This window comes from Scatophagus argus, chromosome 14 (genome assembly GCF_020382885.2).
Source record: "Scatophagus argus isolate fScaArg1 chromosome 14, fScaArg1.pri, whole genome shotgun sequence".
Lineage (NCBI taxonomy): Eukaryota > Metazoa > Chordata > Actinopteri > Scatophagidae > Scatophagus > Scatophagus argus.
Window position 1 is genome coordinate 18,047,106 of NC_058506.1, and position 26,599 is coordinate 18,073,704.

The 26,599-nt window shown below is 41.9% G+C and overlaps 2 protein-coding genes and 3 non-coding genes across 5 annotated transcripts; all 5 read left to right on the forward strand.

Annotated features, from left to right (window-relative positions):
- The first annotated feature begins 1,952 nt into the window (after nt 1-1,952).
- zgc:56585 (uncharacterized protein LOC393297 homolog) lies at nt 1,953-6,559 on the forward strand. Its single transcript, XM_046411662.1, has 7 exons — nt 1,953-2,133; nt 3,626-3,749; nt 4,252-4,358; nt 4,673-4,769; nt 5,511-5,587; nt 5,855-6,012; nt 6,150-6,559. Exons 1-7 carry the CDS (start codon nt 2,041-2,043, stop codon nt 6,265-6,267), a joined length of 774 nt encoding a protein of 257 aa, XP_046267618.1. The 5' UTR covers nt 1,953-2,040; the 3' UTR covers nt 6,268-6,559.
- A 269-nt stretch (nt 6,560-6,828) lies between these two features.
- On the forward strand, nt 6,829-6,900 carry trnad-guc. The gene has a single exon. It is a non-coding gene; the product is annotated as a tRNA-Asp (tRNA).
- A 353-nt stretch (nt 6,901-7,253) lies between these two features.
- Nucleotides 7,254-7,325, forward strand: trnad-guc. The gene has a single exon. It is a non-coding gene; the product is annotated as a tRNA-Asp (tRNA).
- A 1,902-nt stretch (nt 7,326-9,227) lies between these two features.
- On the forward strand, nt 9,228-9,299 carry trnad-guc. Its single transcript has one exon. It is a non-coding gene; the product is annotated as a tRNA-Asp (tRNA).
- A 4,637-nt stretch (nt 9,300-13,936) lies between these two features.
- LOC124071230 (cornifelin homolog B-like) lies at nt 13,937-17,166 on the forward strand. The gene is made up of 4 exons (XM_046411729.1): nt 13,937-14,088; nt 14,797-14,910; nt 15,149-15,303; nt 16,055-17,166. Exons 1-4 carry the CDS (start codon nt 13,980-13,982, stop codon nt 16,175-16,177), a joined length of 501 nt encoding a protein of 166 aa, XP_046267685.1. The 5' UTR covers nt 13,937-13,979; the 3' UTR covers nt 16,178-17,166.
- The last annotated feature ends 9,433 nt before the right edge of the window (nt 17,167-26,599 follow it).

Sequence of the window (26,599 nt, forward strand, 5' to 3'; positions counted from 1 at the left end):
TAGTGGCAGTTTAAGACACACAGGCCTGCACACAACTCTTCAGTAGTCATTCATTCATTCTTGTTCCAAGTGACTTTTGGTGAAAACAGCAGCAGAATAAGAACAATGCCACAGTTAGTTTGTTATGACACGGACTTATTAAAGGCAATACCCAAACATTTACAGTCACCCATCTAGAAGAATGAATGAATGAATGAATGAAGCAAAACAAAAATTGATAAATCTCTTTTTTTTAAAACCTTTTCTTGTTTTATTGATATTACATAGGGTTAAATTATTGTTTATTTTTATTGTTGTTGTGCAGAGCCATGGAAGACTAGTGGTAAAATTCGTACCTGTGAGCCACAGATCAGCCATGTCAGATCATCTCATGTTTATAACATGTGGAGGTTCCCTGCCTGAAGTTTGTGTATTTTTAATCTCCATGGGTCAGGACCAGCCACAACTTCCCACAAAAACTGATTTATTGGTTTATTTCGGATGACCCTGTTTGCTCCAATGAAGCGGTTCTTGTTTCATAAATCAAAAGTCATATTAAATTATAGAGCAGCATAACAGCCTGCTGATCTCTGACCTCCAACAGGCTGAACAAAAATGCTGTCACTTCCATTTCAACAGAATTCTTGTGGTTGTGACAGAGCTTGATATTGTATTTCCTACAAATACAGCAACGTGCACAGTCTTGCCAAGTATGCTTATCAAAACCCTTCAAGCAATAGGCGTCCTGAAAACTCTCTCTGTCTCTCATACATGCACACACACACACATACACTGGTTCCCCTTGAAAGAGGAGAAAGAATCATGCTGTATATTCACTTTGAATATAGGAAAATACTACATGTATGTGCAGAACTTTCATACGTCCGATGTACATAGAGAGGTAGGAGGAGGTATGAGCTGTTTGACTCCCTCTTGCTCCCTCAACTCGTTTCAGGCCATTAAAATCAACTCCCAACATTAGTTGAGCCAGACCAGTGTGAAACACCAGTATGTTGTCAGTTTCTCTCAGTCAGAGCAGGCTGGGCTATCAGAGAACAGGTGAGCCTGAGACCTGAGACCAGCTGATAGTGCTGCTGGTCAAACTCATTCCCCCCAAAATAGAAATCACTTTATAATGAATGACCAGCTTGTACAGACAAGCATACAGACTACTTCCTGTTTTAAAAGTTAGAAATTAGTCTTGAGTTGGGAAAATAACCAACAAAATTGGTTGGGATTAAAATTCTCAAAGCCCTATTGATTAGTAAACGTCCCATTGATGACAAGTTACACAGCAATATGGCTCCATCTAGTGGCCACATACACATATAACACGTTTTTGTGTCGTCATTACAATCTCCTTTATAAAATGTTTATTTTATGCTGCCTTGTAGACACGACATATTAAATTAGATATTCATCAGAGGCACGATGAGACACTAAACTCGTCAGTCATGTAATTTCTAATAAGCTCACACGACTGGTGGTAAAGACTGTTTGGTCAAAATAAGTAATTTGGGATTTATTTTTTCTTTTGCTCATTGAAATACTTGACTAAAGGCATCAAACTTGTGCCGAATTAAAGAGGGTGTCTCAGCAGAACATTAAATGTATTCGACCAGTTCATGATGCAAACCTACACGTGATTTAAATGAAAAAAAGTTTTAAATCACAAAGTTGCTGAACGGAAATTTGTGTCTCGCCATGCGGGATTTTGTTCCCTGTAAACTCAATTCAGTCACGCGTGGACCATACCTGATGCTTCAAACACACAGACACAGAGTGTAAACCCAGTCTGTGTTAATCCTCTACGTGTGTTTCCAAAAGGTTTCGTTACCGGCTGAGTTACACTTGATTTCTTCTAAAATATAATATATGCATATTGACCCTAAATGAACCACTGTCCTCTTCAGGTTTTGACACGCTCGGCATGTCCCCATCATGGGCGGTGACAGTTTAAAAACACATCGACTTCCTTTCCTCCCTTTCGACTTCCTTACCAATCGCTGTTATTTCCCACAGGCATCCTAAAACCTCCTCTGCTCTGAGTGAACAGCAGAAATGTCGTTAGCTGGTAAAATCGCAGTGGTGACTGGAGCAGCGATGGGGATCGGAAAAGCAATAACGGAGATCCTCCTGCAAAACGGCGCCAAGGTAAAGTTCAGCTTCAGTCATGGAGAGATGCCCTTTTGTCTGCGCTGCGTTGTTGAAAACAGCACGGTTCACTGTGCATCCTGGCAACGTGCAAGTCAGTTATGGAAGCAGTGGCACATAAGCCTGAATATGGTATTTACAAGTTGCCTACTGTACTTAAACGCACCATGTCCATGTATGCTGCTTTAAAGGCTACTTTCCGTCACAAAAGTTGTAGTGGAAACTGCTACACCTTTTCCTCCACCACATTGAGTTGACATCTGTAGTTACCAGTTGTTATGCATGTTATTTTTAAGCCTCTGAAACGATGCATTGTTCAGTGACGAAAACTGGCTCTTATCAAGTGGAATTCTTAACCTCTCATTTTCTCATTTAATAAAACGATCGTTGCAGAAATATTGTAATCTGTAAATCAACGTGATTCAGACGTTTTCTAAAATACCTTTTTCCTAATCTTCTTCTGCAAGGGGCCTTTTTTCTTTAATGTTTCAAGATACAGACGCTCCTCTAACAATTTGTTTTAGTGAAAGGAGGCTGAAGGAATCTACTATCACAACATACATCACTTTAAAGTTTTTTTTGTCTCTGAGGTGCTCTGAAATCTAAAAGAAGTTGTCACAAGGTACAGAAAATATGTGATGAGCCTGAAACTTGAGGAGTCGTGTGTGTTGGCAGTGAGCTTTTACCAAGCAAAGGTATGTCGAGTGAATCATGATGTATCAGAGTTTTTGGAGCCAGAACAAAGATTAAAGTCGTGATATCTCGACATCTGCTGTCCACATTTTGACCCCATCCCTTTTTCAACCCGTCTCTCATAAATCCCTCAACATTATAGAAGTGTAGTACCAAATCTGTAAAGAATTTGCTACATAAGAGGAAGGCTTTTTCTGCTGTTAAGTTTCCTCTTGTTGGTTTTTGGTCAAGTCTTCCGTCAGTCACGTCTTCCTGATTTAAAAACGTGTATGAAAGCAGCCTGGAACGTGAATCTGTAGTCGTTTTGTTTGCCTGTCGGGACTTTCCCATTGTATCAGATGTGCTCTTGATTATGTGGATTGTGTCGATTTAAAGGTGTTTCTAAAATTTAGTCTGCCTCATTTATATCAATAAGGACGGGTTAAATATAAAATAAGACAAGCTGAGCCTTTTTTGACCTCCTGATGGGTACGATTTGGGCGTTGCAGCAGCACCGCAGCAGAAACAATTAGCCTACAGATAAACAGACGAGAACATCAGAATAGCCATAGAGATGGAACCTAAAATGAGCAGTTAAACTCAAAATTACCAGACAAACAACTACGTCCTCTAAAATGATCGTAAAGCTCATTCAGCACCTCCGTGAAACCGTTTCAACAAAAACTGCGCATTATAACCTGCACGACGGCGGGATTTACTGCAGGACTGCTGTGTTACGCTGACTGAACTGATTTACAGTGGGGGTGCAGGTGTACCTAATAAACTGGCAGCTCAGCGCCCATCTGATGGTCCTGTTCAGGTAGCCCTGCTGGATGTGAATCAAACTGCGGGAAAGAATTTAACGGAAGCCCTGGAGAAGCAGTACGGTCGGGACAGAGTCTTGTTCCTGAACTGTAACGTCGAATTGGAGGAGCAGCTCAAAGGTAACACACACACACACACACACACACACACAGAAAAACAACATACCTTATGTCGGGGAAAGACGCTCAAATGTCATTTAATTACAGGTGGAGAACCGCACCCCAGATTAGTCTGAGGTGTACAGTTACATCAATCACAGTTAAAGTGTGAGAAAGTCATTTGCTGAGATTTTTAAACGGTCACGTCAACAACAGCAACAACAACAACTATTAGCCTTAAATAACTTTAAATGAAACAGTCAGAAGCCCAAAGATACTCGGTTTAGTATCAAAAGAGTGCAAAAAAACCCCAGAAAATATTCACACTGTAAAGCAGACTTTAGAGTTGTTGTTTTTTTAAATCTAAATTATCAAAGGTGTTTGCAGATCAGGTTTCTGCTGATTGAGTAACTGACTTAACAGACTAATCTTTCAAAAACAGTTTCCCAACTGTCTGAGTAAGCCAGACACTTTACGAAGAAGAGCTCAGCGACTGACTGTTTTCTGGTTTTCCTCTGTCAAGCTGCCTTTCAGAAAACCGTAGAAACACTTGGAGGAATAGACATCCTGTGCAACAACGCCGGCATCATGAATGAGACAAAGTGGGAGGAAACCGTCTCCGTAAACCTCGTAAGAAGTAGAAAGGGCATCCATCAACCGCATCTGCTCGTGATTATGTCCGTTGTTCTCGGCTGCATCACTCTCACAAGGGAAATCGCAGCACAGCAGATTGTATCTGCAGTGTTTCATGGAACAGAAAGGTTTACGTCTACTTTCTTTTCCACACTTAGGAGTGTGAAGAAATTATTTAACAATGGTTTTACAGCAAGTGTTGCGTTCAGCTTCCTTTGTTCCATTTCATAACATTTGGTACAGAAATGACCCGCAACGTCCGACAAAGTATTCAAGCACTGCTGTCAGCCTTGACTGCTCTGTGTTTGTAGGTGGGGGTTATCAGGGGGACTTACCTGGCGCTGGAGCACATGAGCAAGCTGAGCGGAGGTCGGGGAGGGGTCATCGTCAGCACAGCCTCCATTGCAGGTAAACCCCACCATGGACTAAACATGACAAAGGGAAAGGCAGTCATGATGACTTTATCTGGTTGTACTGGCAGTTCTAGATGTGTCGTCTTTCTACCATGTTTGTGTCTACTATTAACTGTTCAAAAACGTCACACAGACAAAATATAGGTGTTGGATGGGGTTGAGGTCAGGACTCTGTGTGGGCCAGTCAAGTTCTTCCACACCAAACTCATCCAACCATGTCTTTATGGAGCTTTGCTTTGTGCACTGGGGCACAGTCATGCTGGAATAGAAAAGGACCTTCAACAAACTGTTGCCACAAAGTTGGAAGCATAGCATTGTCCAAAATGTCTTGGTGTGCTGAAGCATTAAGATTTCCCTTCACTGGAAGTCAGGGGCCGAGCCCAAAGACTGAAAAACACCCCCATACCACACCTGAATTCAGTAATAAAGAGGTGTGTCCCAGTACCTTTATCTCACTTGTACATCAAATTCAGGCAAAACTACATACAAAGTACACAAAGCCTTCTTTATTTGACGCAGTGTTAATGATTTCAGTGTTTGCCTTTTGGCCCCATCTCTGCAAACTGATCAACATGTCACCTTCACATTACACAGGAAGTATAAAAAATGCCACCAGATCACAACATTGTTGCATGAAAATGAGAGACAGGATGTTGCTGCATCCCTATTAGTCAAGAATTTCGACAACTCTAACTAACTCTCCCTAACACTGACTGATGTAACCCACATGCTGCAGGTATTGGGCCTCTGCTGAGCTGTCCTGTTTACACGGCCACCAAGCATGGAGTGGTCGGCTTCACTCGAGCCATGGCGGTAAGGAAGGTCTTCTTATGGGAACAAGGAGACGTCTATGTACAAGAATTTGCAGCAGAAATCAAAACCAGATGTCAAATTAAAATGTTTTTCATGTGCGGACAAAGGATTACACACACACGTCCTAAGTGTGGAGATCACTGTAAATGACTAAAGCATCCAGGAGAGAGACGGATACATACAGCATTTTCTTTTTTGTCCTTGTATCTATGAACTTAATGGTGTGTGTGTGTGTGTGTGTGTGTGTGTGCATCTGGCCTTTACCAGGCTGTCTCAACCGCATCAGGCTACGGTGTACGAGTCAACGTCCTTTGTCCAGGATTTGTCCAGACTGAACTTTTGGCCAGCGGTACAACCAAACTGGGCCAATACTCACACCTGGCTGACAGAATCCAGCTGCTAATAGAAAAGACTGGGATCTTAACGTGAGTATTTGCCTCGCATGAAAACCACATTTAGTCCTGTGCTGCGTTACATCTGTCTGTTGTGTAGCTATTCCAGTACATCAGTAATAAGCACAGAAATGATTCACTGAAGTCCGTGTACTTTTTTTAATTTTCAGTGTATCTGAAGTGGCAGAGTCCTTCCTGGAGCTGGTGACAGATGAGACGAAGAACGGTGAGGCCCTCCTGCTGTTCCCTAAAAGAAAACAATACGTGACTTTTCCTGCACTCCTTTAGTGTTTTCGTGTACAGCAGAACATGAGTATTCAATAGAATGGTCATGCCAAGTCTAAGCTGTTGCTTTTGCTAACTGCAATAATTGTGCTTGTCCTCAAGCATGTCGACACCTACGAGACCACTCGTTCAACTCCTGTCGAAGTTGAAGTGGAAGCACTTTTTAAATGTTATTGTCACTTGATTTAAAATCCAGCAAACCCAGAATGTAACATTGGGTGCTGCTGTTTAACTGTTGATTATAAAGGCTTAGTTCACTGAATTTCCCTCAGGATCAATAAAATATCTATCTATCTATCAACTAAAATCTTTTTTTTCCCTCATTCTCTCGTAGCCTGATTATTTCACTTCAAAATCACATTCCATGCAATTTTAGTTTGGAAATAATAAATGTATTTATTCATGACTTACTCTCTCTCAGTTATTTATCATCTTTCCTGTTCCTGGGTATTTCCACAAACACATACAGATTTGATCCAGAAACTTTGAGATATGTGCTTCTATGTGCTCTAGTTTTATGTCTATATTTATACAAATACGCAAAATTGCTTCGGGAAGCGTGTCTCCTCGTTAGTATAGTGGACAGTATCTCCGCCTGTCACGCGGAAGACCGGGGTTCGATTCCCCGACGGGGAGTGTTTCTCATTTTTTTGCATAAGTAACCTTGCCCAGGAAAGTTTTTTTACGTTTTAAAAGAAAATATGACGTAGGACATATTGAACATTTTTGAGTGTGGAGTAACTTACAGGAGTAAGCGACTAAAGTACAAGTGCCTCAAAACTGGACTGAAATGCAGTGTTTGAGGGAGTATAATTAGTTACGCTCAACCACAGGTATAACATTTATGACAATTTCTCTGTCATGTGGACGTGTGGACAAACTCTCATCTCTACTGAAACGACGACGACGCCCCCTTGCAGGAATAAACCAATACTCTCAGATAGGCACTGTGATTTGTTGATTTGAAGTCACGTGAAAGTGTACGCATCTCCTCGTTAGTATAGTGGACAGTATCTCCGCCTGTCACGCGGAAGACCGGGGTTCGATTCCCCGACGGGGAGTGTTTCTTATTTACCATTTCACATAAAACAAGATGGATCTATTGGACCTGAAGTCAAAAAAGGATCATACAGCAGACGGTAAGGGTAAAAGTAAACACACTGGACATTTGTTTTGGTTTTTTTACTGTGTTTTTTTTACCTAGGTGAGTACAGGTGAGATGATGACCCTCTATGTCAAAAAGTATCCTGCTGAAGGAGTCACAACGGCTTTTAAGATAGTGTTAGGGATGTCAAGCAATAAATAGCCACGTGTTCTTGGACACAGGTCTAATGTTACACCAACCTTTTCTAAAACATTTTCTTCATATTTATATTTAGCTTATTTTATTTCTTTAGTTTAAATATAATAAATTTATTGTATTGAAACACAACATAGAACTGTCTTCCAAGTTTCATTTACAATCTAATAGTCACCACCAGTGGCACCGTTGGCACTCGGTTTCCTGAATTTGCTCATCTACATATTCATAATGAATTAATTTCACTGTGGCTGTATTCACGACTGTTTCTGATAATTGTGTGTTACGATTTACGAGTACAAATTGCTAATAAACAAATGCAGCATAAACTTGGGATCAACAAAACAACAAAGTTGAGTTTCAGTGTTTGTGGAGTTTTAACAAAAACAGAACACCAACCTCATTTGTTCATATCAACATTTTAATCACATAGCCACAACAAGATAACTTTTGCCATCAAAGTCCTCCATCCATTTAACACATAGTTTGATTAATATCAACAGGAGGAGTCTGATAAACTTTAAAAGCAGCTAACCTTTTTCTTCAACTCAGGTTTGCCTCCCAATACTCAATGAATGGAGTCGCCCCCTACTGGAGGCCATAAAGAATGACGGTTTAAGGCTTCACTTTCCAGTTCAAGAAGATGTGTCTTCACTTTCAAATCTAAATAGATTCTGGTACTCTTATCATAACCAAGCAAAAAAGATTTAAGAGCAGGTGTTCTACAGGTGAGCTTCCTTCCTGGAGCAAACAGCAGCCGGCCTACATCTCAGCTATGACAGGTAGCATCGGGGCCTTGAACCTCCTGGACTGTCTGCATGTGGTGCGACAGCCTGATGTCCAGACACAAACAACGCCCCCCCGACTGTGCGTTTGCCTGTTAGCCAAGAAAGCACCAAGTTCAGATGTCTCTTTTTCTTCTTCTGCCTGTTTTCCAGAGGGCTTATCTCTGTCCTCAGCCCTCTTCCAGCTCCCAGGGTCCCTCACGAAGATCTCGGTATGTTCTGGGACCTGATTTCCACGTGTCTTGGAGAGAGGAATGTGATGCTCAGAGCAGTAGAAACTGTAGATTCTCCTCCCTGTTTTCTTCTCCTCCTCCTCCTGCTCCTCCTCCTCCTCCCTCCAGCCTCCGCGAACGAGCCGAGCTGCGGTGAGGAATGAGTCCGTCTGGCTGTGCGGCTTCTCCAGATGGTCTGACAGCATGGGCCCAGGCATGGTCGACGTCCTGCCCAGACCAGGAGCAACACGGTGAGGCTTACGGCTGTCCTCCATCCCCCTGCTGTCCCGAGTCTCCACCTCTGCTTTTAAAGCGCCTGTAAATCACATCTTAAAGGTCAGATGGCATGCTGTCACGTGTTAGTGTTTCCCAACACGGGGCCATAAGGTCTCACAGACTGTGAAACTATTAAAAAGCGGTTCACTTTTTCAAATGTTTGCTTTTTCTGTTTAGCTTCTCAGAGCTCACGCATATTCTCTGTTGGTTATTACAGTCCCGACACTCCCGTCAGCCCATATTCTTTTTGACTGGAAGGCTATCATTTTTCACTACTTAAAATATTAGGTTACGTAAGTATACATATATATATATCTGTTACTGGTTGGTTGATAAATTGTTCCAAGATAGTTTGATTTATAAGATCGTCACATGTACCGTACATATGTCTCCTCGTTAGTATAGTGGACAGTATCTCCGCCTGTCACGCGGAAGACCGGGGTTCGATTCCCCGACGGGGAGTGTTTCAAATTTTCTTTACCAGTAATTTATGGCTGTTTTTAAAATAGAAGCACGAAAATTAAAAATTTATTTTTTTTCAATATACACGTCTTTTTAAAATTATTTTTTGTGTTCTCGTTCTTTAAGCCTCTCAGTTTGTTTTAACGTAATCTTGAATTTCCCTCGGGATCAATAAAGTATCTATCTATCTATCTATCTATCATCACGGCATTTGAACATATACACCATGTGTTACATCAACATAAACAAAAATATAACCATGAGCTGACAGCCGCAGAACACCACTGAAAATGTCCATCCAAACTGCATGCTGCCTAACAACAACAGAGGAATTTCTTCATCTCTGTCTTAAACAGCTGCACTGTGTTGGTATATCTGCAAACTGTACATATTAATGCACATAATAACCTGTCACATTCGTATATTAGTATTATTATATATAGTATTACCTGATTTCAGTGGGAGAAAATCCTCACTTCTTTCTTCTCTCTTGTTGCTCAGATGGACTGCTTCACTGCTGATCTTACTGACTGAGTTAGCGCCTCTCTCCACCCAGCTCACCCCCCGTCTCTCCCTCCGTCCCTCCCTCTCTTTCTCTCTTCCCCGTATCTCTCCCTCTCTCTCTCTTTCCCTCTCTCTCTTCCCCGTATCCCCAGGAAATCAGGATCAGCTCACTTGCTTTTTCCAGAGCTTTCGTTTGGAAAAGCTCTTGTTTTTGATAAAATATTGACGAAAACAAAGTTCTCAGTTAATATTTTACTCAGATATTCAATATCAGCATAACTAGCCATGAAGGTTAAGTAATAACATTTGTTCATTGTAACAGTAATAATTTTGTATATAATTTTTGTATATAATAATTTGTCAGTGTCAGTGTCAGTTGTCTCCATTGACATATATAAAGATGGCGTGTCTCCATTTCCTCCCATTGTACAAAAGTCAAGCCAAAATATCCCTGATGTGAGTGCTGCTATCTTGTTCTGGTGACGTCATTTGGAGCCAGAGTCTGTGCAGTAGTGATAGGGAGGTGGAGCTGTGGTGTCGAAGCCTAAAATGACAGAAATCACCACTGGGAAAAATGTATTTGACGTGTACTTTGAGTTTTTAGTTTGCCTCATAAGCATTTTGTATTTGAATTTCTTAAAAACATTTCCTCACTACTCAGATGTTCTTTCAGAACATGCTTCTTGTAAATTATTAATGTGATGTGGGTTTAGGAGGCAGGGCAGCCGCTACTCTCTTAATTTAAATTAAGCTTCCTATTTACTCTACTTTCATTCGGCTCGCTGCTGAACTCGGCCACCTCTCACAAACTCTGTGGGGACTGTGCACAAAAGGCCCAGATTATATTGACTCTGGAAGGACTGTAACCTCGGCGTGCAGGGTGGCTGCTACGCTCTTTGCTCTGAGCAGATATGTGCTCTTCCCCTCCTGAGTTCAGCAGGTTTATCTGATGTGGACGTAGCAGGACGACTGTTGAACTGAGCACATATTCAACAGCCTGTCCTCTTCCTAGAGCTGTAGCTATTGGAGCTAATGTGGGGTTAGCAGGTCAGCTCACTTATCAAGCTAGCATGTTGTTGACATGACATCTGTGCGGGATCACCATGGCGATGGTGGTGATGTAGGTCTTCTCTGGCATGTAACACTTGAGCAAAGCCTGCAGGCCTAATTTCCAACATACACTTTGGTCCATATGCATTGGGACAAGTATACGTTATTTTGGCATTTGGCCTCCGTACACCATGATGGTATACAGAGTTTCATGGCCAGGTATTGTCCTGTTCCCCTGTTAGTCCATGTCAAATCAAGCAGATAAAGCTCTGGAGTTGGTTCTGAGTGCTAAATTTGCATTTGGCACTGACTGCAAAGAATTTTAATCCAAGAATGAAAAACAAACTAACTGTGTGTCCTCTCTTGTCCCAAATCACAGTCTGGGTGTTTTTATTATTTTCCAGGTCGTAATCCGAACTGCTCTCAGCTGTTCCAGCCATTTAAAGATCTCACTTAATCATGTGGTCATTAAGCCTCCAAAGCTGCTGTTCACGTGTTGACTCCCTCCATTCACAGAACCCTGCAAATCAAAGTTCACTGAGCGAGAGCTGCACCACAGTACAGACGGCTCGAGTTTGTTCAGCATGTGCCGCCTCATGCCGGTCATCAATCTGGGTCAAAGGTTAAGGGAAAGCTGATGGACCAGCGGCAGCATCACCCTGAGCCTCAGAGTGAGCGAATCACCTCAAAATCCAGTCACCACGCGTCAGGTTCGAATCCCGGTCTGGGCCCTTCTACGTGGAGTTTGCATGTTCTCCCGGCTTCCTCCCACAATACCAAAAACATGCACATAACTGGCTACTCTAAATTGCCCCTAGGTGTGAGTGTGAGAGTGTGTGGTTGTTTGTCCTTGTGTGTTGGCCCTGCGATTGACTGGCAACCAGTCCAGGATGAACCCCGCCTCTCGCCCGTAGTCAGCTGGGATAGGCTCCAGCTCCCCTGCGACCCTGATGGATAAGCAGTATAGAAAATGGATGGATGATTAAAAACTACACCTTGACGAAGGTACAACTGAGCTTTTGTCTATACTTATTAACGTCACGCCACCAACAGAGAGTTGCCTTCATGTCGAGTGTACAACTGAAACAACAGAAAGCTTGTGGCATCCATGAAAGAGACTCAGGTTTTCTATTTGTTTTTGTCACCTCATGCAAATCAGCAGTCCAAAGTTTTCTTCCATATCTGCGACTTTAGAATCTCAGAGAATATACAAGCCTTTTTCTTCTAAATTTACTACTTTAACCTTGAAAATTCAGATTTTCCTCTTTAAATACCCCCCAGCTGTGCCAACTCCTTCAGTGACCAGAACTGAGGGATTGAGGTGATGGTAAATCTGCTGTACCTGACTGTGTCGCGTGTCATTGGATGATGTAAGGCAGGTAATCACTGTGACATTTAAGTTTTTGTTACCTCAGCAGGACTGCAGGGTAGGGCAGCTCAGTGTTTATAGAGGAGTGTTTCTGTGAACCTTTTCTCTCAATTCATTGAAACCTTTTAGCATTTCTCAAAGTACTGAGATGACAATCCTACATCTTGACAGGCTCTAAATGATGGCTGAAAAGCAAACTAACCGCCAACAAGTGAACAGAATCATTTGTGAAACGCCTTAAAGGCACAAGCCACAGACTTCACTGTGACTTGCGGCTTGTGGTATCTGTTGTGTCTCATTTAAAAAATGATGGGAGGGGTTTATTTATTCACCAGCTCTGACCAGATTTTCTAAAAGGAGAACAGAAAAACCTTTTAGTTCCAAAACCAGCCCACTTCCACCTGTTCAATCATTTACACACTGGACCCAGGCAGCTGGGTGACCAGCTACAGTTGTGTGACCTTAGTGTCACATGATCTCTAACATTTTGGTGTATTTTATTAAACACATCAGGAATGTAGCTGCTCTGTTTATACAACTTGACTAATCCTCATGAACATTGTCAGCGAGAGGCTCTGAGTTTACATGCTACTCCTATCAGAGAAAATACTGCTCACATTTTCCTGACCAGTGTAGCAAAAGCAAAAGTAGAGTGACAGTTTTATATCTGTGTAAAATATCAGTTGTAAACTCGGTATGAAGGCATCAAGGCAAACCATCAGCTGCCATCAGTCTGTTCAACCTCTTGGAAAAATAATTGCAAGAGGAAAAAAGTCAGGAAGGAGAGAAATGTTCTCGTCTCTCCCGAACAAAATCTGTGTCAGCGCCTCAGAATCAAAGAGCAAAGCATGTTCACCCAGAGCTGCCATTTTGTCCTAATGCTCAACATAACGTATATATGAAGGGAGGGTGGAAACACTTTGACCCATATTTACACCTGGCATTAACATGTGGTCCGCATCTGGATGACACTGTGATGCATGATCGGGTCGACCAGAAAACATCTGGAGGCCGTTCTTGCTTGCTTTACGACTGGATTTCAGCCAGCTGTAAATGCAGGCCATACAGTGTGGTCGCATTCTTAGGAAAATAAAGGTCTGAAGGTCGTAACGCTGCTTCTTCCTGCTAGATGAAGCTGGAAAAAAAGTAGAAGTAGCACGAAATGAATGCTGCACACCAGCCTCTTTTAACTTACTGGTATATTAGCAGCTGTGTGTGGGCATTTCAGCTTTTAAAGTCAAATCACTTTGGGTTCTCTGGGTTTCTGAAGACTCAGATTACAGTTGTTAGGAGCCATTAATATTTTAATGTGGTTGTTTTTGATGTTTTAAAGCAAGTCCCCAGCTTCTTCAGCTGTTTAGCAGACAGCTGCAAAGCTGTTTTGTGGATGAAGAAACTTCAGTTGACTTTCCATCAGCCTGGGGGTGAGCAGATGACGACGGAGTTTTCATTTTTCGGGAGGACTGTTCCTTTAAGATCCAATGGCGGGGATGACATTAGGAAGATAATGCAACAGATCAGATACACACCACATGTGAGTGTCAATCTGAAGCAGCCTCAGGAAACAAATTCTTACAGCTGAACTCAGGCTGGTTTAAATTTGGCAGTGTAAAAATCACTTTATTTGTCAGATTGATTGTTGAACAACATCGTTTAAGTAAAAGACCTTTCACACATATCATTTTCATGGCCTCACCTTTATTTTCATGCCTTGCAGATTACAATAAATAATACCAGCTACGGTAAAGGAGAGCGGGATGGACCAGTTTGTCCAGTTCACTGTCTCAGGTGTTGAGCTGTCTGCAGGTATTTCTGCACTGTCAGTGAAGACATCGGCTGCGACTGGACGCCCAACTCAGAGCTCAGGTGAGACAGTGACTCTGCTTTAGGACCAGTAATAATGCAGAGATAATGATAATAGTGATGTCATAACCGGTCTAATGCATTATCTAATCTAATCTGTCTAATGCATTTATTTAAAAACACCATCTGAAAAGTCAAATTAAAAGTAGAATTAAAGAACTGAAGGGATGAGGAACAAAACAGTCCTCACTGTTGGTGGAAAATAGCTGAAGTACATTTATTCAAGGTACTTCTGTTTTTATACTTATGCTATAGTTCAGAGTCTGATACTGTAGTTTTTGCATCCACAGTTCTGGTCCAGACTTTGTTCTCGTCCAGAAGGAAACCCTAATGAAACCAGGCACAGCGTTGGCTCGATGCACACCGTTTTATTCGGACAAATCTTTCACATTTGAAGACAAAATAGGATGTTTTTATTTCCCTCCTGATCAATACATGGAGTCTATCGCAACATCTCCATCTGCACCATGTGACAATAGCTTCTAAAACAAAAAGCGAAAGTGATGACACTGTGGTGAAGTGAAGTGAAAAATGAGGTTGCTGAAGGATTTTGGTTGGGATTATTACGTTTTCAGGGTCACAGTGTTGACCTCTTGGTGAAACAATGTGGTCACAGGGTTACCTGGAATATCAGGCCCTATCAGATCTGTTTTTATAAAGAATGAGTATTTTGTGGTACCGCTAAATCTCACATCCTGGCCGCTGCTTTAGATGCCGTCATGTCCTCCACAATGGTCATCCGTCAGCCTCAGCCTGTGATGGTGGTCCAGGACTCGGATGAGTGGGGAACAGGGATCTGCCAGTGCTTAGAAGACGTGCCTGAGTGTAAGTTTGTGTGCCTCAGATGCACACCAGTGATACTGCTCAATCACAAACTGATAAAAATGTTTATAAAACGGAGTCACACCTTTATGTTTCAAAGATAAGTGAGGACATGTCATTCTCAGTTTTGTTCCTTGTCTTTCTGCTGAAATATCTCAGTGAAGTTACGGTAAGAGATGACAGAGATTAATTTACTTCCTCATGTCTTTATTTGTCTTTTTTTTTTTTTTTCCTGGTTCAGGTTGTTTTGCTTTCTGGTGCTTGCCCTGCTTCGCCTGTATTACTACTAAGAAGTACGGCCAGTGTCTCTGTCTCCCCCTGCTGGACATGATCAGTGGCATCCCTCCCGTCGCCATGTCCATGAGGGTCTCCATGAGGCAGCGCTACGGCATCCGAGTAAGGCCATAACTGTTTGCTGAGGAGCCTGCAGGCTTTTGATCTGTATTAACTGCAGGCGTAGAGAGAAATTAACCCGTCAAGTATTTAAAGTAAATCATCTGTATTCCAATCTGGCTCCTCAAATGTGGGATTCATTACTTATTTACAGTACTTTGTTTCAGACACAATTGTATGGAGGCATAGCAGTGACATGAAAGAGGATAAATATGTAAAAGGAATAAGAAAATACATAAGGAGAAGTATTCATTTGTTCTTTTACGCATGTCATCACATTCTGTACTTCCTCACTTATTTATCTTATCCTCTTTGTCATATTTATTATTTATTTTTGCTTTATATATTTGTAATTGTGTTTTTAAGCGTTCTTTTAAAAATAAAAGAATATAAATTCTGGTACTTCACCACGATCTGGCAGCCCTGATGTCTGCTGGGAGCTTCGGTGTTTCACAGCTGACAACAGCCGATCACAGTGATGTTGAAGGTAAAAAGCGAGTGAGCAGTTTGCTATTGATGACGAGTGTCCTTTCGTCCTCGTGCTGCTGCGACACCTGGAGGGTTTGTCATCTTCTTACCTCGCAGGTGGAGCCTTTGTCATCGTTAAAAGAACTGATGGTGTCTTTCATCCCGTCAGGACTACAAATTAAATCTGAGGGTCAGAAACACTAAAGGGAGGAGGGAGGGAGTGTGTGCATGAGCTCATAGTTGTTGTTGGGCTGCTGGAGCTGACGTTGCTGCACTTTGCCTGCAGGGCACCATGTGCACGGACTGCCTGTACTCCACCTACTGTTACTCCTGCAGCTGGTGTCAGATGTCCAGAGAGATGAAGAGAAGAAACATCCCAATCGTTCTCGTCGGCGCCAAGAACACGTGACCTCATCCTCGTTCGGCATCATCTCAGAAATGTTACCCGTCTCAATAAAAACCCGCTCCAGCTGGTACCAACAAGTGAGATCTACACAGAGAAAAAACTGCTCACATCTCTGACTGACCTTGATTGTGTACCTGAAACAATAACTCTTTGAGGTTCTTTTTTCTGCTGTTTGTGCTTTTTACTTCAGAAAATAATCACTGCCTTATAAACACCCAATGAGCATTTATTAACAAATCAGTTTTCCAGCCAGTCTCTGTTTGTAGTTTATGGTGCATGTTTTCTTACTTTAAATGGACTTTAATCACACGTACGTCATACATTTATTATAACCTGCTTCATAAATGTATAGAAAAGAAACTCAGCTTAATTCATTACATGGAAACATGATATAGCAATTTAATGATTTGGAAATTTTTTCATAAACTTTTAATAAATATATATATATATATATTTTAGCTTGTGTCTGCTGATGTCACATTTAACATGTTAACTTTCTGTAATTATTGATTGATTGTCAATAAAATGAGCTAAATGAATATACTGTAGCCTGCTGTTATTTCCTTGTATACAAAGAAATAACAGCCGGCCACAGTACAGGTATACAGTATACCTATGCACAAGTTTTCAAAAGAAAACAAGCAGTGACCTTTAGACACTGATGTAATGCCTGACTCCTCCACTCGAGGGAGCCACACACCTCACGGTGAATCCATGAGGCCATGCGAGGTCACAGAGCATCAGACCGATGAGGACAGATGTGAGGAAGATGAAGACACTGGGACGCCTGCTGCTGATTGACCTCGTGACCTCGACCTTGTTGACGCGGTCTCCTGGAGAACTCTGTGCAGTTTGGTACTAAATAAATGTAAAATAGAAACTTTCATTTCCAGTCAATTAATTCAAATGAATTGTTGGCGTAAGCTGATGTTGTTTTATCAGTGCAGAAAGGTGTGAAGTGTGTCTACAGTCAAGTATACAAATCAAGATATGAACCCAAGATTTCTAATAACAAATCGCAAGTCGATATTTTGTTTTCTGTAAAACAAAGAGGTCCTTGTTTTATCCCTTTAAATCTTTTGGATGTCATGTTTCTGTCATTTTGTCCACCCTCTTGATGGTGAAAAGCACAGGATCTCTTGGGTCATTTCTGCATGCAGAAAAATAACTAAAACCTGTAGATGAAATGTGAAGCACAATAAAAATAAAAACAATAATGCTAAGCAAAGCTACAAGATCATCATTTTGTCAGAATATTAAAAATTGAAATAAGAAAATTTAACTTACTGGGTCTGATTTACACAGCAAAGTAAAAGTTTTGACCTGCTCACAAGTTTGGCTTATTATGTGGCAATATCTACTTCATTTATTTTTTCATTTATTTGTTAATACCTTCATCTTGCTGTTGGTGTAATGTTAATTCACTATTACTTTATGATTGATGTGTGTTTATAATCATTATTGTGTGTAGGTCTTTTCCATATATTCGGGGGGCTACGCCACCGGCAGGGTTTTCTTTTTGTCATTCTCAGGTGAGGGGTCTCACCTGTGTTGTCAGGAAGTCAGAGATTTTTAGGCAGTTTAAGCACATTGTTTTCAGGATTCAGTCTGAAAATCCTGCACTACATACTATCTGCTCAGCACAAAATAGCCAGCTGGAGAAGAAAATGTAGCAGCTAAGAAACCAGATATTTTTGTTATTTACATTTACTCTAAAGGAGAGTAAAAGATGAGGTGCTTTTCCTGGCTTGTTTTGGTGTTTTTCTGCCCTCTAGTGGCCAGAAATTGACAAATGCAGCTTTAAACAACAACATCTGTCCTGTGTGCTCAGTCAGACGTTTGCCAAGACCTGTTCAAGTTAAAGGAGGATGGAGGGGAAGAGATTTAACCTCATGAAGTTACTATCATGTCATATTTTGTCAAATTACTCCCAATAAACTTCCCCATTTGTTTGGTCCGGTGTGCGTTCTGGAGGAGGCGATCCCTCCCCTCTGCTGGCACACTTAGCCCTGGTGTTCACTGTAAATTGCTCAGTGGGTTGTTTTTAATGGGATTATAATGACAGTTATGGTTTGCAAGAATTGATGTTTGTGACTTTTATGAGGTGTGAGTGAAGGGGCGGGTCCAGGCGGCTCATAAAGGCTGCAGGAATGTTAATTGGTCGAGGCCACTGCTGCCCTCTTTGTTCTGCACTCTCATACAGGGCTTCTGTTGCGCCCGTTAAAGGCCAAAGAACTGATTTAAAATCTGTGACTTTAACCCCACACGCCCTCCAACACCCCCCTCCCTCGCACACCCACCCACCCACACACACCCACCCACACACACACACACACACAGATTATCCCACCTACAACCCCCTGCGCCCCCCTCGCTCATCCCCTCCCATTCTTTTCTTCCTCGTTTTCCCTCCACACTCCTGAAGAAAATGGAGCCCTTTTGCTCCTCTCATTTCCTCCCATGTTGCTTAATCAGGTGGTTGGACTGCCCTTCCCGCTGGGTTTGATCCAGTGTTGGGGGAGTAATTTTATCACAGGTTTTCTCTCTCCTGCGGTCACACGGACGGCCGCACTTCCAGCCAGATGACTGTGTTGAGTGCTGAGCTGAGGGAGGTTTATGAAAACTCAAACATTTCTTTATTGTTTGGAAATATTGAGCAAATGAGCACATTACCGACACAACTCAAGAAAGTTATCTTATCATTCTTTTGGTGTTAGTCAGATTATTGATTTGTTTTTCTTGAACTTTTTGATTTCCTTTGACCTTCCTCAGCCTCGTGATATTTTATTGCTTTCTCTTTGTTTGATACCTTCACAGTATTTCACAATGTACACAAGCATTTCCAGAAAATTCTCTCTGCTGATTTGTGCTGCTAATGGGAGTGTAATATTTTTACTGCACAGGAAAATTTTGTCACCAGGATTTTATGACTCAGTCATACTCATAAAGTTTGTAGTTTTGGGTTGTTTTTAGCCACAACACCTGCAGTGCAGAGTCCATGTCAATCTTTTGGTCCTTTTGGTCCTCACTGAAGTACCTCAGCTGTGACTGGATGAATTTTTGCACAGGCAATCACAGCTCTGATAATAAATCCCCCCCTCTGTGATTTGAGTGATCACAGAGTTTCTCTCTTGCGCCATGACGAGGTAGACATTTCTGATCTTTAATGAACTGAAACAAATTTGGAGGAGACGTTAATGTTATTTGGGATTTCACCTCATAAACTTGCAGAGCGTCAGTTGTATTAACATTAACAAGTTAGCATGCTGCCGTTAGCATTTAGCTCGATTGTTAGCACTGCCTTATAGGGCAGCCAACATGGCTATGGGTGTGAGAGAAAACTAATAAAACTGAGTATGGGTATTCCTTAAATTTCCTTCAGGATCAATAAAGTGTCTATCTATCGATTTATTGTGATGTTATGTTTTCTCATACTCTTCTAACAATTTCCTTTATATGCTGCTTCAATGGGCTGTTGGTAAAAACAGCCTTAACATTACAGTTAAAGTCTGCTCCTGCTGGAGTTCAGTTAAGACACCTGAGCTCACTCTGGAAGAAACACGCGGCCCAGAAAGCAAAGACTATCATTAGTCGCCCTGACTGTATTCTTGCCAGGGAATTTATTTTAATGCCCTCAGGCCGAAGCCGTTATGCATCCCTGAGGAAGACAAACTGCTACTCAAATTCTTTTATTTCTTCTGCTATTAGATTAGACAAAATGCAGAAAGTAGAGAGTAGTGGTTGTTTTTGTTTTCTTTTGGCTTAAGCCTGTACAGTGTAAGCTATATATTGAGCTGTTGAGCGTTGAGCTGTTCTGTTCTGTTCACTGACAGGTCAGAATGTGAAATCTTAATGTTACATGGCTACATGAGTTATTTATTATATTTGCTTTCAATGTCTTATGACTGGTAACTATTGAACTGAATTGCCCATTGTGTGCTCTGAATCCGAGTCAAAAACACTTCATTGATTATTGATTCTTGTTTTTTTCAGGAAAGAGTTTCTGGAAATCTACATTTGGTCCTCTTGGAGCAAAACCTCGTCGTCGGTGCAAACTGGCAAAAACTGAAGAGGATGAGCTTTGATTATAGTGTGTCCTCGGGTGGACAGCAGAGGTCATGAGATGCATTTGAACCTGTGGAATCTGTCATCCTGTCTGTCCTGAGGTTTCCACTGTGACTGATAGAGACACCGTCTATCTGCCCGAGCCTCTCCATAATTTCCAGGGGAAGTGTTCCTTTTAAAAGACAAGGTTGGAGTTGCCGGGGAGTCGGCTGATAACAGCTCAGGTTAAGATGGGGCGAGAGGGGCAGGCGTAGTCCGACACGGGCTATCAGTCGCCGGGCCTCCGAGCAAACAAACAGCAGTGACCTCTGAAAACAACGGCAGCAGGGAGCAGCTGATAGCGAGAGACGGATAGGAGTGTGTGTGTGTGTGTGTATGTGTGTGTGTGTGCGCGAGAGAGAGACTGGTAGATTTCATTATGTCTGGTGAGCCAAGAATAATTTAAAGTTTGGTTTTAGTGGAGAGTTTTTGTGTCCCTGAATGGCTGAGCTGATGGAAAGTTTTTCACCTGCACTGGACTGTTGGACTGTAGAAAAGCCAGTTTATCCAAACTGACACGTTTTCTTTCCTCTGAAATGAAAAGTATTTAAAAATAATCTGTGAAAAATGAGGGTGAGAGTGTTAACCTGCTGCTCTCTCTCACACTGGTAGTAACTACTGGTGTTTTAATCATATGACCATGACTGCCATCATCCTTTGACCTTAACCAACTGGTTTTAGTTCAGTTTAGTTTAGTTTTTTTTTTTTTGCACATTCAGATTTTGAATCATGTGCAGGTCGAGAGCCATTAAATGGCTCATGAAGACATCTTTCCTGTTAAATCGTCAAATTAAAAAGACAAAAGAGAAAATAAAGACCGTGAGATTCATCAAGGTTTCAATGTTAAACAGAAACAACAAGAGGGTTCAGAGTTGTAACACAATGCAGTGAAATCAGTGATGTGTCAGAAATCTTTGTTAATTAAAAGTCCTTTTCATCAGAGTTTGTTTAATAAGGATCATGTAGACTCTACAAGTACCTCGAAAACTGTACCTGCATAAGATGTTAGTAAATGTGTTTATATTGACACAACAAAATGGCCGCTTTGAGTTTCCTTCTGACAGCAGACAGAAACTGCTCCTGTTATACGTGTGTTCAGGTGTTTGACTGCAACATATACAGACAGATGAGATGAGATGAGATGAGATGAGATGAGATGAGATGAGGGATTGGAGGTGCAGCAGCAGAAGAGAGGTGAACAAACGGGAGGAAGGGTCAACACATTCTTTGATTACTGAACCTCGTCGTTCAGATAGCGGAAGACTCGAACGCACTCAGGACTCCAGGACTTCTGCTGGACAGAAGAGTCCAGTCACTACACATAATTACAACATAAGCCGGTAAATTTAATTTTTTTCATACACACACACCCTGATGGATTGCTGTAGCCTGGTACAGTATGTAGTGTAGCATAGACATAGAGGGGATAACCGTTCCTCTGGAGTCAACCAGCATAACCAAGCACTTCACAGGAAGTGTTTGGAGGCCGTAAAGTATGACAATAGAGTTTCCCAGACTGAGAGTGAATTTTCAGCACACCTTCAATGGATGCTTCTCCAATTGCTGGCAATACATGAATTCATAAAAAGAACATCATATCATTAGTTCCAGCCCTGGATGTCATTGTAACAATCCTGAAAAGTTTTACGTACACTGATTTGATAACTTTAGTTACTTTATATATTTAGTTTACTAATACGAAATACAATCATTATGATGCAATATTATGAATCAAAATAAAACTTTATTGAAATTCACAGCCTGAAGATAAACTGCATAACCCTCAGCTTCAACAGTGCACTAATGAACACATGAATGAAATTAATTAAAATGAATGCATCAGTAATTAGAACCTGACAATAAATGTTATTCTGCATGAGTGCTTGTACTTTGGGCACTTAAAGTATATTTTTAAGCTTTGTAGTTTTGAAATTAAATGCAGGACTTTTACTTGTAACAGAGTACTTTTACACTGTGATACTGCTACTTTTAGGACTCAGCCCTCTGGACTGTGGTAATTATGAGGTGTAGTAAAATAAGTATGTAGAGTTATACTTATTTTAGTTTTTTATCCTATTTTATATCTTTCACTTTCTTTTCTTGGTCAGGAAAACTGCAAGTGCAATGTGTGTACAAAAAAGAATTTGCCCTCGGGGATAAACAAAGGAATCCGGATTCGGATTCTGACAGTAGTGCACTTGTCTTACACTAGGGGGCAGCACTGAGAGTCAAACGGTCTCCTGTTGTTAGTGCTGATATACGGCTGCTGGAAACAACCTTTAAGTGCATCTCAAGGTTCAGTGAAAGGCTGAATAAGATCTATAACTCTTGAATGGATGTCGTTTTTTCCTCTGCTGAGTCGGACTGCGACTGCCGTTTTTGGCCTAAAAAAACCACAATGAACACCTTTATTTAAATCTAATTAGCAGTGCTTTACCAGCAGCTGCTTCTTTCCTCACTCAGATTCTGTTAGTCGGGTTTCTTTTGGTCATCTAGCAGTTCTGTTTTCGTCTAAAGATGTGATTGTCTGGGAAGAGTTGATTTACTTTATGCAACCTAAAGCCTTGTCACATTTTATTGACTGATTATTAATAAACATGCACAGAAATGTTCAGGTTTTATTCACAGTGACACGTGTGATATTTATGATGGCTTCAGGAGAGCAAACTGCACTCCTCAGCCTGTCAGACATTTGGTCCAAATGAGCAAAATGCAAATCAAATGTGGCTGATCAAACCAAATCGAAGCTTTTAAATGTCCCGAGAGACTTGGTAAAAACGTTAGACCCTGCAGTGACTGTGAGAGTGAATGCCTGTTACGGTAAAAGTGCAGAGCTTTCAGTCAGTACGAGTTTAAACTGTCCAGAGCAGCTGTGTGTGTGTTTGTGTGTGTGTGTCAAAGTCTCTGTTGTCCACTTTCATAACAACACACACTACAAAAAATCCTCCTGAAAACATTCAGCACAGATAGTAACACACACTTTTTTGCTCAGCGCTTGTAGCTCTGGCAGATTGAATTTGTTTTAATTATAATAACATGACAATAAACTTTATTTATAGAGCACTTATCAGAACAAAAAGTGCTTCACAGAGAGAAAGGAATAAAACACCAAAAAGAGCCAATAAAAGAAAAAGATATGAGGGGCAAAATAATAAATAAGAAATGAAATGTAAAATAAACATGCAGCTCAGATAAAATCAGCAAACTCTTCCCGATAAAAGTGTGTTGTTAGACTTAAAATAGACTTGGACTCAGACAGCCTCATGTCCTCGGCCAGGTCTTTCCAGAGCCTTGGTGTCCTGGTGGAAAAAGCTCTGCCCCCTTTTAGATTTCATCCTGGGCTCAGGACGAGTCAGGAGAACGCTGCCAGAGTTTCAAGAGAGACTGAAAGGTCTGAAATACATTCAAGAGCCTTAAAGGTAATCAGTGAGATCTTAGACTAAGCCCTAAAAGAAGCAGGCAGGCTGTGTGAAGAGGCTGAGACAGGTGTGATGTCATTGCACTCATTAAAAGCCCGGCAGCTGATTTCTGAACAGTTTGTAGTCAGGTCCACGGCGCTCCAGAGTCCAACACAAGTCATCGGGACCCTTCCCAAATTCAATACTGCTTGAACTGTTTGAACAAAGTAAGAGCACGTATGTATTGCTCTCAAAGGGTCACACATCAGGTCAACGATTGACCGTCGGGCCAACGTCAGCACCGCCGGCGAGCGTCTGGGGTCCTACTTTTTTCTTGTCCTGCACAGTTGGCTCCGGTGGGCAGCTTTATGTCAGAATGAACGTGTTGGAAAGCAGATTTCTTGAAGAAAAAAAAAAGTTTTGTTTACATCCATGTTTACCAGCACTTCTTCTTAACTGCCTTCCTGACATGTTACTGCCACTTGTAACATGAATGTAGTACTGTAGTGTACTGTGGACCAGTGGGAACCAGTGAGAGTTAAGAACACAAGATTACGCTGAGCTAAATATTCCAGCAACCGTGTTTTCACGGCTTGTCTTGTGCACCACTTTGAAAATATTTGTAGGTTTTAGCAACTCTCTGCATGCTGAGAAATCAGTTTACTGTCTTTTCCTTCTTAATTTGAAATTATAAATCGCCCACAGTGTTGCCATTTCCATACGTGGATTTTTTTTCCCTTGCTGTGCAGCTCTCTCTGACCCACAACATCACTAACTACTCTGACCCCCACGCCCTGCCTCCACCTCCACACCCCCAAACCTAGACTCTTTGTCACCATAGTGATTGGTAGACTAAACACCGAGCAATATTCACCAGGTCCAGATCCCATTGGATCATTACAAACATTAAGACGATACAAAGGGAAACAAAGCTCGTGACCCCGCCCCGCCCGGGTGTCCCCCTCTCCTCCTCACACTCTCTATTTTAAGTCACACAGACATGAAATCACACACAGACCGAAGCCGATATTCTTAACATTCTTTGACCGGTAAACAAACGGGCCGGACAGATGCATCACCCCCCCCCTCGGCAGACAGACAGATTCAGAGGGCTGGGAATGTTTACACGGTGCTGTCGCCCGCCGAGGCCTCATCCAGAGAGGAGAGAAACACTGAGAGACAACGTTCATCAAGTCATGAACTGCAACTGATACCGTCTGATAAGACCACGAGGAAGGAAGAGCTCTGGACTCTCTTCACGTCTTCATGGCGACTGCCGTCATTTTTGTGCACAGCCGCAGTCGTGAAGTGAAAGGAGAGAATCAAAGATGTCGTTAACGTGAAGATTTCGTTGAGAACCAAAGTGAATGAAAAACCAGCGATGCTCTTCATGTTTCACTTCCATACAGTGCGGCTCTGACTGACGTTCAGTCAAACTGTCCACTGAACAAGGTCCCATCGTGCAGATTTTAACATCTGAAAATCTACAAACAATGAGCCCACAGCCTTTCATGCAAACGTGGATAAATGACCCACTAAAATCTGTTTCTTGATCAGTTTGAGCTGAGGATGCCGGTGACTTGCTTGTGGTAAGCTTGAGAGTTTCTGCCGTTTCCACTACAGAAATTTCCCCAGGATCCACTTCAGGAACTCAGTGATCTTACTTGGATCAAGTTCCTAAACCTTCTAGAGTCTAAATTTTGCCCCTCAGTCATAGTTCCTGGTGCCAAAAAAAAGCTCCTGCTCTGAGTAAGTGTTTTCTAATGGACCAGGAATTATCAGGGCGGAGTTTAGAAGTTAGAAACTTGCGGTTACAGCTCCATTTAGTAAATAAGCTACAGTATTTTTACCAGGTTCTAAAGCACTACCCACAGGAGCGCTGGTATGGTCTGACCTCTCCTGAGCAAAGCTAAAAGTCAACAGGAAGTGACATCACCAAAATGCAATTACAAAATAAAACTTCCCCAAAAGAAATGTACACAGAAACAACAAAGAAAATAATGCCAGCATGCCACCAGAAATGGATTTTTGGTGAAATGGAAACCTTGGACTTGCTGACTTTTCTGCCCTCTTATGGATGGGATAAAATAAACACTTAATCGAAAGGGAGAATTCAATAAGTGGCCTCTTCTGTCCAGAAAGCTTGCGTTTGTCATGAACTTTTTTTGACTCGATGTGTTAAATCCTGCATTTTTATTTTCCAGGATTAAACAGAAGATTTCAGAGCACTCAGACGAGTCACATGACCGAATGAGAACCAGCCAACAGACATGTTGGAGTCCCCGCGGCCCCGCATACGAATGAACTGACCGCATTCTACTGTGACTCCACATCAGTCAAAAAGATATACGCCACTTCCTCCACACACACACACACACACACACACACACACACACACTCACGCTCAGGAAAAACCTCCATCCCCGTCTCCATCAGTCAAGTCCTGTGGCCGATGAACTTCCATCGTCTCCAGGGTTGATAACAAGCCTCTTAAGCCTGGCGGCTAATCAAGCTCAAAGGAGGGAGAGAAAGAGAGATAGTGGAGGAGAACAAGAGTCTGCCTGTGGACGCAGTGACGTCTCTCTCTCTTCATTTTCAGTTTTCCCTTATCTTCCTCTCTCTACAGGGGGAGGCGGAGGGAGGCCTAATAGCTCATGAAGAAGGAGGGGGGGAGTCGGGCTGTGGACTCTCCAGAGGTTCTCCACATACCAGTCATTTACTTTAACTGGAGAGAAGGGGAGGTGGGGGGGAGAGAAACGTTCCGATAAATCATCTGGGGTCACATGGCTTCCATGTTCCCCTGAGTTACGGAGATAGAGAGCCAAAAGAAAAAAAAATGGAAGAAAACAAGAAAAATGACAGAAAAACCAAAACCAATCTCTCTCCGATGTCCATCTTCTCTTTGATGTCCATCCCATCAGAC

Bases quoted from the DNA above. Each gene is read 5' to 3' on its own strand.
- LOC124071230 (XM_046411729.1), top strand. From the start codon at position 13,980: ATGGACCAGTTTGTCCAGTTCACTGTCTCAGGTGTTGAGCTGTCTGCA. The intron at 14,089-14,796 runs GTGAGACAGTGA...CCGCTGCTTTAG, and splicing joins ACGCCCAACTCAGAGCTCAG to ATGCCGTCATGTCCTCCACA. The intron at 15,304-16,054 runs GTAAGGCCATAA...CTTTGCCTGCAG, and splicing joins GGCAGCGCTACGGCATCCGA to GGCACCATGTGCACGGACTG.
- zgc:56585 (XM_046411662.1), top strand. From the start codon at position 2,041: ATGTCGTTAGCTGGTAAAATCGCAGTGGTGACTGGAGCAGCGATGGGG. The intron at 2,134-3,625 runs GTAAAGTTCAGC...GGTCCTGTTCAG, and splicing joins TCCTGCAAAACGGCGCCAAG to GTAGCCCTGCTGGATGTGAA. The intron at 5,588-5,854 runs GTAAGGAAGGTC...GGCCTTTACCAG, and splicing joins GCTTCACTCGAGCCATGGCG to GCTGTCTCAACCGCATCAGG.